The 15,518-nt window shown below is 36.1% G+C and overlaps 2 protein-coding genes across 2 annotated transcripts; both read right to left on the bottom strand.

The window, feature by feature from the left end:
* Nucleotides 1-6,051: 6,051 nt before the first annotated feature.
* Nucleotides 6,052-10,160, bottom strand: LOC117267797 (cytosolic 5'-nucleotidase 3-like). Its single transcript, XM_033643811.2, has 9 exons — nt 10,002-10,160; nt 9,512-9,610; nt 9,338-9,407; nt 9,188-9,234; nt 8,478-8,563; nt 8,297-8,386; nt 7,810-7,972; nt 7,529-7,729; nt 6,052-7,230 (listed from the first exon to the last, which is right to left on the bottom strand). The coding sequence occupies exons 1-9, from the start codon at nt 10,002-10,004 to the stop codon at nt 7,120-7,122; spliced, it is 870 nt and encodes a 289-aa protein (XP_033499702.1). The 5' UTR covers nt 10,005-10,160; the 3' UTR covers nt 6,052-7,119.
* A 1,216-nt stretch (nt 10,161-11,376) lies between these two features.
* Nucleotides 11,377-15,507, bottom strand: LOC117269081 (kelch-like protein 11). Its single transcript, XM_033645935.2, has 2 exons — nt 14,844-15,507; nt 11,377-14,616 (listed from the first exon to the last, which is right to left on the bottom strand). Exons 1-2 carry the CDS (start codon nt 15,395-15,397, stop codon nt 13,032-13,034), a joined length of 2,139 nt encoding a protein of 712 aa, XP_033501826.1. The 5' UTR covers nt 15,398-15,507; the 3' UTR covers nt 11,377-13,031.
* Between the last annotated feature and the right edge of the window lie 11 nt (nt 15,508-15,518).

Here is a 15,518-nt window from a genome sequence, read left to right on the forward strand (position 1 = left end):
TGTACTGTGACATTTTTATGACATACTGTATTATGACATTTTTATGACATACTATACTATGACAGTTTTTATGACATACTATACCATGACATTTTTATGACATACTATACTATGACAGTTTTATGACATACTATATTATGACATACTGTACTATGACATTTTTATTACATACTGTACTATGACAGTTTTTATGACATACTATACTATGACAGTTTTTATGACATACTATACCATGACATTTTTATGACATACTGTACTATGACATTTTTATGACATACTATACTATGACAGTTTTTATGACATACTAGACCATGACATTTTTATGACATACTATACTATGCCATTTTTATGACATACTATACTATGACATTTTTATGACATACTATACTATGACAGTTTTTATTACATACTGTACTATGCCATTTTTATGACATACTATACTATGACATTTTTATGACATACTGTACTATGACATTTTTATGCCATACTATACTGTGACAATTTTATTACATACTATACTGTGCCATTTTTGACATACTATACTATGACATTTTTATGACATACTATACCATGACATTTTTATGACATACTGTACAATGCCATTTTTATGACATACTATACCATGACATTTTTATGACATACTATACTATGACAGTTTTATGCCATACTATATTATGACATACTGTACTATGACATTTTTATGACATACTATACTATGACAGTTTTTATTACATACTGTACTATGACAATTTTTTTATGACATACTATACTATGACATTTTTATGACATACTGTACTATGACAGTTTTATTACATACTGTACTATGACAGTTTTTATTACATACTGTACTATGCCATTTTTATGACATACTATACTATGCCATTTTTATGACATACTATACTATGACAGTTTTTATGACATACTGTACTATGCCATTTTTATGACATACTATACTATGCCATTTTTATGACATACTATACTATGACATTTTTATGACATACTGTACTATGACAATTTTATTACATACTGTACTATGACAATTTTTTTATGACATACTATACTATGACATTTTTATGACATACTGTACTATGACATTTATTATGACATACTATACTATGACATTTTTATGACATACTATACGATGACATTTTTATGACACACTGTACAATGACATTTTTGACATACTATACTATGACATTTTTTTGACATACTATACTATGACTTTTTTTTTTCACATACTGTACTATGCCATTTTTATGACATACTATACTATGACATCTTTTTGACATACTATACTATGACAGTTTTATTACATACTGTACTATGCCATTTTTATGACATACTATACTCTGACAGTTTTTATTACATACTGTACTATGCCATTTTTATGACATACTGTACTATGACAATTTTTTTATGACATACTATACTATGACATTTATTATGACATACTGTACTATGACATTTTTATGCCATACTATACTGTGACAATTTTATTACATACTATACTATGACATTTTTATGACATACTATACCATGACATTTTTATGACATACTGTACAATGACATTTTTGAGATACTATACTATGACTTTTTTTTATCACATACTGTACTATGACATTTTTTATTACATACTGTACTATGCCATTTTTATGACATACTATACTATGACATTTTTTATTACATACTGTACTATGCCATTTTTATGACATACTATACTATGACATTTTTTTTATCACATACTGTACTATGCCATTTTTATGACATACTATACTATGACAGTTTTTATTACATACTGTACTATGCCATTTTTATGACATACTATACTATGCCATTTTTATGACATACTATACTATGACAGTTTTTATGACATACTGTACTATGCCATTTTTATGACATACTATACTATGACATTTTTTAATCACATACTGTACTATGACATTTTTATGACATACTATACTATGACAGTTTTTATTACATACTGTACTATGCCATTTTTATGACATACTATACTATGCCATTTTTATTACATACTGCACTATGACAATTTTTTTATGACATACTATACTATGACATTTATTATGACATACTGTACTATGACATTTTTATGCCATACTATACTGTGACAATTTTATTACATACTATACTATGAAATTTTTATGACATACTATACCATGACATTTTTATGACATACTGTACCATGACATTTTTATGACATACTGTACTATGACATTTTTATGACATACTATACCATGACATTTTTATGACATACTGTACAATGACATTTTTGACATACTATACTATGACATCTTTTTGACATACTATACTATGACTTTTTTTTTTATCACATACTGTACTATGACATTTTTATGACATACTATACTATGACAGTTTTTATTACATACTGTACTATGACATTTTTATGACATACTGTACTATGACAATTTTTTTATGACATACTATACCATGACATTTTTATTACATACTGGACTATGCCATTTTTATGACATACTATACTATGACATTTTTATGACATACTGTACTATGACAATTCTTTTATGACATACTATACTATGCCATTTTTATGACATACTATACTATGACATTTTTATGACATACTATACTATGCCATTTTTATTACATACTGTACTATGACAATGTTTTTATGACATACTATACTATGACATTTTTATTACATACTGGACTATGCCATTTTTATGACATACTATACTATGACATTTTTATGACATACTGTACTATGACAATTCTTTTATGACATACTATACTATGACATTTTTATGACATACTATACTATGACATTTTTTTTATCACATACTGTACAATGACATTTTTGACATACTATACTATGACATCTTTATGACATACTATACTATGCCATTTTTATTACATACTGTACTATGACAATGTTTTTATGACATACTATACTATGACATTTTTATGACATACTATACTATGACAGTTTTTATTACATACTGTACTATGCCATTTTTATGACATACTATACTATGCCATTTTTATTACATACTGCACTATGACAATTTTTTTATGACATACTATACTATGACATTTATTATGACATACTGTACTATGACATTTTTATGCCATACTATACTGTGACAATTTTATTACATACTATACTATGAAATTTTTATGACACACTATACCATGACATTTTTATGACATACTGTACCATGACATTTTTATGACATACTGTACTATGACATTTTTATGACATACTATACCATGACATTTTTATGACATACTGTACAATGACATTTTTGACATACTATACTATGACATCTTTTTGACATACTATACTATGACTTTTTTTTTATCACATACTGTACTATGACATTTTTATGACATACTATACTATGACAGTTTTTATTACATACTGTACTATGACATTTTTATGACATACTGTACTATGACAATTTTTTTATGACATACTATACCATGACATTTTTATTACATACTGGACTATGCCATTTTTATGACATACTATACTATGACATTTTTATGACATACTGTACTATGACAATTCTTTTATGACATACTATACTATGCCATTTTTATGACATACTATACTATGACATTTTTATGACATACTATACTATGCCATTTTTATTACATACTGTACTATGACAATGTTTTTATGACATACTATACTATGACATTTTTATTACATACTGGACTATGCCATTTTTATGACATACTATACTATGACATTTTTATGACATACTGTACTATGACAATTCTTTTATGACATACTATACTATGACATTTTTATGACATACTATACTATGACATTTTTTTTATCACATACTGTACAATGACATTTTTGACATACTATACTATGACATCTTTATGACATACTATACTATGCCATTTTTATGACATACTATACTATGCCATTTTTATGACATACTATACTATGACATTTTTATTACATACTGGACTATGCCATTTTTATGACATACTATACTATGACATTTTTATGACATACTGTACTATGACAATTTTTTTATGACATACTATACTATGACATTTTTATGACATACTATACTATGACATTTTTTTTTATCACATACTGTACAATGACATTTTTGACATACTATACTATGACATCTTTTTGACATACTATACTATGACTTTTTTTATCACATACTGTACTATGCCATTTTTATGACATACTATACTATGACATTTATTATGACATACTGTACTATGACATTTTTATGCCATACTATACTGTGACAATTTTATTACATACTATACTGTGCCATTTTTATGCCATACTATACTATGACAGTTTTTATGACATACTGTACTATGCCATTTTTATGACATACTATACTATGACATTTTTTTATCACATACTGTACTATGACATTTTTATGACATACTATACTATGACAGTTTTTATTACATACTGTACTATGCCATTTTTATGACATACTATACTATGCCATTTTTATTACATACTGGACTATGACAATTTTTTTATGACATACTATACTATGACATTTATTATGACATACTGTACTATGACATTTTTATGCCATACTATACTGTGACAATTTTATTACATACTATACTATGAAATTTTTATGACATACTATACCATGACATTTTTATGACATACTGTACTATGACATTTTTATGATATACTATACTATGACATTTTTATGACATACTGTACAATGACATTTTTGACATACTATACTATGCCTTTTTTTATCACATACTGTACTATGACATTTTTATAACATAGTATACTATGACATTTTTATGACATACTGTACTACGACTTTTAAAAAAAAACATTTCTGCAGCATACTATATTATGACTTAAACAAAAACACTTGAATGATACACTATGACTTTTTTATGGCATACTATAACTGATTTCTTTACATACAATCCTATTACTTTTTTATTTTATTTTTTACATTTTAATGGCATACTATACTATGACCTTTTGACATTTTTATGTCATACTATACTTTAGCATATTTAATGGCATATTATTTTATGACATTTTGTTTGCCATACTATGACACTTTTTATGGCATACTATACTGTGGCGTTTTTTGACATAGTTTTACTGCTTTTAATGACTTTTTATGACAATTTTACATTTTCATGACATACAATACGTTTTTTTTTAAATTTGTTATGGCATGCTATGACTGTTTTATAATTTTTCAATGATTTTTTTAGCACACTATGCTAGGACTTTTTATGACATACATTTTAATGGCATACTATACTATGGTTTTTGTAATGTCCTACAATATTATGACATTTTGTTTGACATGCTATGGCAATTTTTATGGCATACTATACTATGTCATTTTTTAATGACTTATGAAAAAAACATTTTTATGGCATGCTATGACATTTTCAATGATATACTATACAGTGACTTTTTTGCATTTCTATGTCATACTATACTATGACACTATGATTATACTATTACTTTTTTAATGACATACTGTATTATGACTTTTTTTTAAAACATTTTTATAGGATACGTTGCTATGACTTTTTTATAACATACATTTAATGGCATACTATATTATGATATTTTGTCTGACATACTATGAGACTTTTTATGGCATACTATACTGTGACATTATTTATGGCATACTATACTGTGACATTTATGGCATCCTATGATATGACATTTTTAATGCTTTTTTATGGCATATATTATGGTATACTACAAAATGTTACTTTTATGATGTTTTGATGTAGTATAATAACTTTTTAATGGCATATACTGTAAATATTTTTTTACACTTTTTTTATTACTTCTTTTATGGCATAATATACCACAAATTGACTTTTAAAGATATTACAGAATGCCATGTAACAAAAAAATTCACACTTTTGTTGTCAAATACAAACAACACCTACTATATTTCTTCCATGCTGTCCATGTACAAACATGTGCTTGTAAGACTTTGACTCAGTGGCATAAATCTTTAATTCATTAAACATTCATAATGAAACATGACGATCTGACACAGATTGAAACACATTTTATTTCAGACAAGTTGGAACATATAAAGAGGTAATGAGTTTGGACAAAAGATGACAAAAAAATGCATGAATAAGTAATTGGCATATTGTCCACAAAAAAATATTTTCTGTATGGTGTTAACCTGGAGCTTCATGAAAAGTTTGTTTTGAACAAAAGCTGCAGTGCAGAAAGTAAAAGATTTCCTCAAAACCATAGTTAAAATAACCGAATGTGAAATAATGTAAAATACAAAATTCTTAAAATCCTGTGTTAGACTGTCTGTGATACTGAAACACCTCTGAGGTAGCAGTTAGTGGTTAAAAATTGTTTGACTTCTGCCATACTTTTTCACCCATTTATTTTACTCTTAAAGTCTGGTGTAGTAGTCATAGTTAACCACTTAGTAGCACTGGTGTGACACAAGAAAAACAATAGCTTTCCTAAAAAATACAGCTTGTACCATATGCTTGACAATGCGGCTTGAAACTGGAAGACTTGACATTGTAAAAAAAACATTTTTAAAAGCATCAGATTTCAGGTTTAAATTTGCTGGAAATGAGCTTTAGTGTAATAGGATGAATTTCGGTGTAAAACCAAATGCAGAGTCAAGTGCTGCCATTTATGTTGTGCGTTTTTCTTTCCCTTTATCCTTACATCCTACAGTATATGAGACCAAAACTGTCTGACAAGACCAATCTTCTCCCAGACAAGCAAACAAACGAACAAAAAAAACTTAATTAAAATTAATCACACACACTCTTAACATGTTGCACAGTAAATAAACGGTGTAAATCTGGCTTCCATCACATACAGCATGTCCCAAAAGCAGTTTAATCATAACCATGAGAGGAAGACTAATGGACAAAAATATAAAAGAGTGACATAGTGTACGTGAGCTGTGGCTGTCAGCTGGACTTGTGAATAGTTTTGTAAAATAAAAAAGAATCATAAAACATTCATAGTGGGTTGTTCTTCAGTCTTTAACTGGCACTTTTTGAGCAGGGACCTTCTCAGCTGATGGCACCTGAGTGTTCAATACCAAATGGCCAGCGATGTTCTCGATTCTTAGTTCACTTATTGCCAGTAAGATAGAGCAGTACAGCGTTAGGGACATCCAAGGTTTCATCTTTTATCAACACAATGTCGTAGGAGTCCAAGTAAGACTGCTTCCTCTCTTCCACCTGAGGGAAAAAAAAAACAGATGATAAGTGTAATAAAATAGTACTTAACATGGTAAAAATTGGGAGTGTACTATTTCTTTAGAGGGTAGATGTGAACATACTTGAGTTCTGACATTTATCTCAGGGCAGCAGGTGTAAATATTATTGTGCAGCAGTTTAAGTACAAAGTGCAAATTAACAAAGGTTACAAGTAAGGTGCAAAAACCAAATATACACAATGCCAGAAATTTAAATCTAAGTGTCATAAATATATGTTGACTGGAGTCACTTTGATGAATATGATGAGCTTTATATTTACCTTGTCATTGAGGAACCCAATCTTGAGGATGTTTTCCATGTCCTGCACCCCATCAGCCATGGTCAGGTCACCCAGAGAGTCTCCCAGCAGCAGCACGTTAGGCCGCGTCCGCAGCTCTTGGAAATGGCCAGTGTTGAGCAGTGCACCTTCCCTTTTATTGTAGATGTGGATCAGCTCTCCTTTGAAAGCCCTCAACACTCCCTGTACCAGCAGATCAAGAGTCAAATTATTTCAATCCCCATTGTGGAGATCAAACCATAATTAGTGGTGTGGCTACTCACAGACTCATCAAAGTCCATATAGTTGGAGAAGACTTTAACGTTGGGGTGGAAGACTCCGGCCTGGCGAATAACCTCTTCTAGGATGTCTCCTATTCCAGCAGAGAAGATGAGCAGAGGGATGCTGTGCTCATGCAGGTGGTCAAACAAGAGTTGGTAGCCATCCCTGTTAAAAAACATCATGGTGTATAGTTTGTCATTAAATGTAATAAAAAAACAAATCATAGTATAGCATGCCATAAAATGTGATAATATAGTATGTCACTGAAAGTGTCAAATAATAGTACATCATAAAGGTGACATTAAAAAATATCACACAAAAGAATGACATATGAAAGTCTTAGTATAGTATGTCACAAAAATGTCAAAAAGTTTCACAGCAGAGTGAGTCAGATTTTTTAAATCATATATCATGTCATAAAAACATCATAAGACAGAGTCCTAGTATGAAATAGATGTTCTGGTCTTTTAAGGGAGCAGGTTCTCTGACCTCAGCATGGCATCAGACTCCCGCACCACCGTAGCCAGCAGGTCTTTCTTAATCTTCTGCTCTACAAGTAGGTCATGAGCTTTAGTCCACCTGTGAGGTACAGATGCAGAACACTTTTATGAGCACATTAAAGTACACAATATCATATTTCTAGTAAAAGATACTTTCGTTAGATACTCACCACTCCACCATGAGGGGCAGCTTTTCTTCTACTGGCCGTGAAGAGTCGATCTCTATGGGGTAGTATGTGTTGAGCAGCTGCTTCAGCTGATGGAGACAGGACAATACTCTACATTTTACTCTATTACATTTAGAGACTATCTTCAATTTACAACTTTTTTGTCCGACTTAAAAAGCATGTCGCTGTGGGAGATAACATATTAATTATAAAGAAATGTATGATTTGTCCGTGGTTATAGCTTGATATTTTCAGATAAGTACATACAACCTGTGCCCAAAGCTTCTCTGATATCACTCGTGGTTCTGACACAATATTGTCACAAGATTGACAAGAGTTCAAGTTTTTCTATATCAGTGGTCTTACTGAAAATCCCACATTGCAAATACAAATATGAACTAAGGAAAACGAAGACTGAGCAGTAGAAAGTCTATAACAACAACCATTCACATTTCTGCATTACTGCCGAACAGTCTTTATGTTTTAATTCTGCACACTGTCCACTAGAGGGCAGACAGAATAAATAGGGTGACAATGAATGAACGAAAAATAAATTATTTTACCAAATGAAATTGAATACTGTTACATGCATTGTATTTGTGATGTCTCCACCGTGGCTCGTGTGTAAATAATATATATATATTGGAAATGTACTCAGTGGCTCTTGTACTACCAATAAAAAACTTCCATTAGCACTACAGCCTTATTCCTACCTGTTCTCTGCAGTCAGTGGAAATGAGTTTGCTGTTATCAAGGATATCTGCAAATAAAATACGCACACAAAATGACAACAACGATTAGCAAAAACTAACCTTTGAATGCCTGACAACCTCAAACTACAGCTGACTTGTCAGTGGACTTACTGTGACAGGTAGGGCACCTTTTGCCATTGTATGCAAATCTTGTGAGGGTCATGTCGAAATCTGAGATCACCTGATTGAAAAATAACAATAACATCACATTGTCAACGACAGCATCCATTTTCATTGAGAGTCTCTATGTATAGAACAAATACTAAACATGTGGACACGGTATACCTGCACGGTGTTGGAGCCAGCCTTCACCATGGACTGTAGGATCTCCTGCACCTTCTGGGGGTCCTTCATACACACTGAGGGGTTGGACAACTCTGGAATCTTTGCATTGAAAATATGAACGAGTTACATAACATGTAACAAGTGTGGTAAACTCACTGTCCCCTTGAGGCATCAAACAGTCTTCCAGCTGTGTAGATAGTTAGCTCACTGGTCAGGTGCTAGCATCAAGTTAAATACCACACTATTAAGCTTACGTACTCCCTACCCGCACAACATTTGTCAGCAGCAAACACTGAAGCTATGGCCATGATAATAATCTGTTTTAGTGTCATTAACTGAGACGGTACGCTAATAAACGTTGGGTAACATTAGCCGGTGGCGAGGCGCTAAGCTAGGTACGTTTAGCTAACCTAGCTAGCTAGCTAGTATACAAGTTTGTTGTAGTGTGTTTTTTTACTTCCTCAAAAAAAAAATCGAAAAATATGATTACCATTTTCCTGTAATGGGCTGCCGATCCGTTGCAGTTAATTTGACAACAGACGTATCATCAGTTGTCAGCCTCAGTTGGTAGGAAACGTTGATGTTGCAAAGGGGGCGACAGAGTCATCTGTTTTGGCAAGAACACTGCTGCTGCCTTCAGGTACTGTCGAAAGTGTCGGGATTTTTTATCTGACAAAACAAAGCGGGAGACGGTACATTTTAATGGTTTTGCCAGTGACTGAGGTGTGACTTCTGCCAGAACACATGGATATAAACCCTTTACACAAGCTATGGTGACGGTAAAGATAATTACATGGCGTGTATTCTCTAGCTAAAAGCGACGAAACACTTATTTTCGTCTGAGGTTTACATAAATGCGAGCCTATGATAAACACGTAAAGGCAGCACTACGACTTGTATAAGTATATGTGGGACGGTATGTACTCTTCCCCCAAGGAAACGGCGATGAAAGAAGGTTCCCACTTCGTCTCTCGCTCCTCAAAGGGTATCTCTGCGAAGGGAACAAAAACGGGGCCAGTTCACAATTATACACATATACACCAATCAGTCAAAACATTAAAACCACTGATAGGTGGAGTGAATTACATTGATTATGTCGTAAAAATGCAATATTCTGCTGGGAAACCTTGGGTCCTGACATTCGTCTGCCACCTAACACTCCACTCACCCAAACAATGTTGCAGATCAAGTCACCTCCCCCATGGGTTGCCAACAAGAGGACATACTGCAGAACTCCTGTGTTCATGCCTTGACAGGTCAAAGCCAGGTCCAATACAAGGAGGCCCCACCATAGATCGTGGGTACCTCTGGGGTGGGTTTGGGTGGGTAGAGCATATCAAGTGGCATTCAAGTGAGTGCCAGGACCCAAAGTTTACCAGCAGAACATTGCATGGTAACAAAATTCTTAATGTTATTCACTTGTCATTGGTATTTTAATGATTTGGCTGATCTGTGTATTTATTACTACGTGCAATCTACTTAAACTCTTTTCAATGCACAAATTGAAGGAACTGGTCGGACTGCACGTCCTTGAACTGTACCTTATATTAGCTGCTGTGACAATTAAAATTCATTCATTGAATGTATGTTTTTTAAAATGAATTAAACTAAGAAAAAAAATTATATTTTAAATCATGTAATTCAATACCACTGATCAGATTAAAGTGTGGTCTACCAACTTTTGTTACAGGAAACCCACTTGAGCATGATGTTTAACTTTGTAACTTTTCATTTTTACAGCTAGGACAGCAGGACAAAGCACTTAACAGTCTTTTTGTAGACACAGGTTACATGAAGACTTTTGGGTAGAAACTCCTTTAACTGGTTAAGTAAAAAAAAACAATAATACACCATGTGTGCAACCATTTGTCTTACAAAACAACTTTAATTGCAAGTGATGACATTAGCATTTTACATCCAATATAAGGACACAATGTCAGACAATCACATGCAAATTACATAGCTTATTCCACTTAATATTTGCAGTGCTATTTATGTTGGTCATAAAGTGGAAATGAATATAACTTGTGCACTCTGTAACCTTTAAGCTGTAATAAGCGCTGCATGGACAGCGGGATCTGAATTTCAGTCACAACATATACATATAACAGTCCTGTTTGTTTTGCCTTTAAATCTGATTCCTTTTCATCTCATTAGGAGGGTGAGAGGAGACCACACAACAACATAGCAGATCTCTCATATACACCCAGCTGGAAGTGAGGTACAGTAACACAAGGTTTAACAAGACAGTTTATGTTAGAAACAAATCTGCAAATAATGAGAACATGTTTTTTTTCCAAGGATCAAAACTTGCTGAGCTGCTGGCTAAAACAAAGCATTTCCAAAATACAATCACCTTGTCTGATATGAAACAAAAGAAATAAGGTAAGTCAAAGTGCAGTGGCAACTTAAATCCCTATGTTTAGGTAAGACTTAAAGAATTGCATGTCAAAAAGTGCAGTTGTAGAGAAGCTCTGCTCTGCAAACTCAAATCATACACACTCTAGCACTCACACTTATGTATATACATTTTCAATGCATTTTTCTCGAATGAGTGGGAAAACACAAAGCAGCAGACTGCCAAAGTGCAAAAGAAAGAAATGATTGAGCCGTTGCCAGTGATTGGTGCTTACTGCAGCGGCCGGATAGAATGTTTCAATCTTAAGCTAACTCAAAGGAATCATTTTATTACATCTTTTCAACATAACACGTCTCTCATTATTTCATCTCTTCAGAAACCTGACGAAAAATTACTGACTTACATGAGTGACAAAAATTAAATTATGATTAAATATACTCAGTACAACTGTTGAAGGGAAACTGCAATCTAAAAGCAAACTAGTCTACGGGATGCTAAGATCAACAGCCTTTCAGAATGAATTCACATTTAGTCGTCGAGGCTGCACAACAACAAGCAGAGCCATTCTAATAGAGCAATTATGATATAAGTTAGAGTTAAGACATTTGTTCTACTTGCATGGAGAGATTGTCACAGTGTTAAAATGGAATGGGACTTCTTTAAGTGAGTTGGACTGAATGTAGGTATGCCACTATTGGTAATGCCACATAGCCTCTCCAGTACAGGCGTACAATAAAGGAATGTAAAATATCCATATAAATGTTTACATATACAGCTTTATACTATTTATGTACAAACAGATAAACAGCATCTATACCAACATACTTGACAAAAGGATATTCAGTCGTTGGCTGATATATAACACTCTTATTCACATGTTTACATTCCCCTTATCCCTCCTCAGAGACCACCAGCTGGTCAGCACACATCTGCACACACATTTCATGGCTTTCAACAAATCAGCCATTAACACAACACAGCATGAGAGCCAATGGCACAGAGTTCAGTTTGATGAAATCCAGTATGAGAGCAACACAAGGCCCCCCGCAGCATGTTATGTGTGAGTGGGGGTCGATGAAGATGGCTGCAATGAAATAGATGCTTGCAGTGTAACCTCAAACAGAGCTGTGTAGTTCTTGGATTAAACAGACACCAATTTACTCAGCACTCTATTTGTGACTGGAGCTGCCGGCGTAAGGTGAGTGTGCGCCGGTGAAGCTGCTGCATTTGCTGCATGCGATCTCGCTGGCGGGCCAGGTTCTGGGGCATGGGGTAGCGCTGGCAGCCATACAGGAAACGGTAAGGGATGCGGACATGGCAGGCAGTGGCTCGACAGCGAGGCTGGGGCATGGGTGGCAGCAGCATCCAGCGTTTCCTCTCAGCACAGTAGCGGTAGGCCTCCTTGCGGTACTGCTTGTCCACATCATCACTGTTCTTCCAGCCTCCGATGATGAAGACATCCTCGTCGAAGTGGCAAATGGCAGCACCCTCAATGCTGGTAACCTCTGGTGGCAGGCTCTCCAGGATCTCATCAGAAATGCGCACACTGATCTTTTGCTTGGCAACCTCATCCCGCACCGTGTAGCTCTTGGGGCAGCAGGAGGCTGTGTGGTAGAAGTTAGTAGAGGCCACAGCCATCTGGAAGATGCAATAGTTGTCAATAAGGGGCAGGGAGTCAACATCTTGCCACTGGCGACTCTCTGTGTCATAGCGAGTGGTCACTGTCTTTAGTCCATCCTCATTATCTGTATCGACAGGTGTGCGTGCTGTGACGTACACAAAGCGGTCCTCCACGCTCACTGCTTTCACATCCCGCAGGATTTTGGGAGCAGATTCCAGGTTGTGCCACTTGTCCTGCTCAGGTTCGTATATACTGACATCTTTGAAACCTGGACTGAAGTTTCCATGGCCACCGATGCTGTACAGTATATCCTTAATACAGGTGAGACCAAATGAGTGCTTGCGGGTGGTCAGGTTGCTCACCTGCTCCCAGGTGTTGCGATTAGGATTGTAACGTTCCACTGTCTTAGCAAAGCCTGGTTCCATAGAACCGGCTACGTAGACATGGGACTCTGTGGCAGCAATGGCATGGCCGTCCAGGTGGTTGTGGATGTGCGGCAGGTTGACCCAACGATCCTCATAAATGAAGTAGCCCACACACTCGCTGAGGTAGTCCCCACCCTCTGACACACCACCTACTACCATGATAACGTCCATGTTCTGGCCAAAGCGAGGCTGAAAGGAGGCCATGTGAGACGACCAGAACTCCATATCAGCCGACTTGAGGTTCTCAAAGCGAATAGCGTGGCCCTCCACTGCCTCTGACACCAGCCGGAGGCAGGCCTCATTGGCAGCCACAAGCCGCTCAGTTTTCACCACCCTGGTCAGGTAGGTGGGCTTGATCTGCGGCAGCCTCAGGAGACGGAACAGCTCCTCAAAGTAGCGGCTTCGCTCATCCGGGTTCTTCTGCACCCACTTCACCACAGCCTCAAACAACACCTCCTCAGAGTCCACTGTGATCTCTGCATCGGACAGCCAGTCACGGACCAGGTGAAAGGGCAACGTGTAGAACTCCTCATCCTGGATAACCTTGTGGAAGTTGCGGCGGATCATGTCTGCAGCCCGTAAAGCTAGCTGGTCCAAAGTGTACATGTGGGCCAGACTGTGCACAGCCACACAGTTGGTCAGACTCAGCTTCTTCTTGAGAAACTCACCACAGAAATCCTTCAGCTGCAGCAGGAGGAACCTAATATAGAGACAACACAGAAAGGACAGTATAGGTTATCAGACAGAATAAGCAGTTCCTGTAACTAGATAATACTGCTTTGTTTCGACTGGTTGGATCAGGCCTGTCTTACTTTCTGCAGGCACAGGACAAAAACAATACTTTTAGAGCAGCCACAGAAGGCCTCATGTTTTGGCGATCATAATCAATCGCTCACAAACTGCAATGTTAATGCAAACAGATCTTACCTGTCAGCTAGCTCCAGGACTTCATGTACATTGCAGGTGCTAACGCGTATTTCTCCTGTGTACATATACTGGATGACACTCTCCACTGTATCCGGGTCCGGCCCCAGCTCTGAGCTCCATTCCTTCATCTCTACCCGTCCAGACAAGGACTCGGAGAACTGTCCTCCGAGCAAGGGGGTGAAATAATCGGTGGCAGCAGCCAGGACCGACCTGTGGGCTGAAAACTCACAGCTCTGGACGCTCCCGCTAGCCGCCCCGCTGCTGAAGGCCAGCGTCACGTCGCAGAACAAGCCCTGCTTCCTCTGCTCGTTCTGCCGCCGTGACAGCTCTGAGCAGTGGGAGGACGAGGTGAAGTCCTCGGCCTCTTCCGCGTCCCCGTCTCCGGCAAGAGCGCTGGGTGTGCTACTGCCGCTGCTACCGCTGCTCCTGGCCGAGTCCTCCGGGTTGGGAGCCGCCGCTGCCATTCTGCTGCCGGCGCTGGAGATGGGCAGTGGTGGGAAATGAAATAGCGTTAAGCTAGTGGAGGAGAGGAGGCGACATACGCAGCCACACATACACGGAGTCAAAACAGAGAACGACAGTGAAGTGCGTTTCGTATTCGTCGCCTCATATCCGCCACTTAAAGGGGAATATCGCTATTACTCGTTTTTGTAGCGGAAGTAATTAAGTTTGACA

The sequence above is a fragment of the Epinephelus lanceolatus genome, chromosome 18, assembly GCF_041903045.1.
Source record: "Epinephelus lanceolatus isolate andai-2023 chromosome 18, ASM4190304v1, whole genome shotgun sequence".
Lineage (NCBI taxonomy): Eukaryota > Metazoa > Chordata > Actinopteri > Perciformes > Serranidae > Epinephelus > Epinephelus lanceolatus.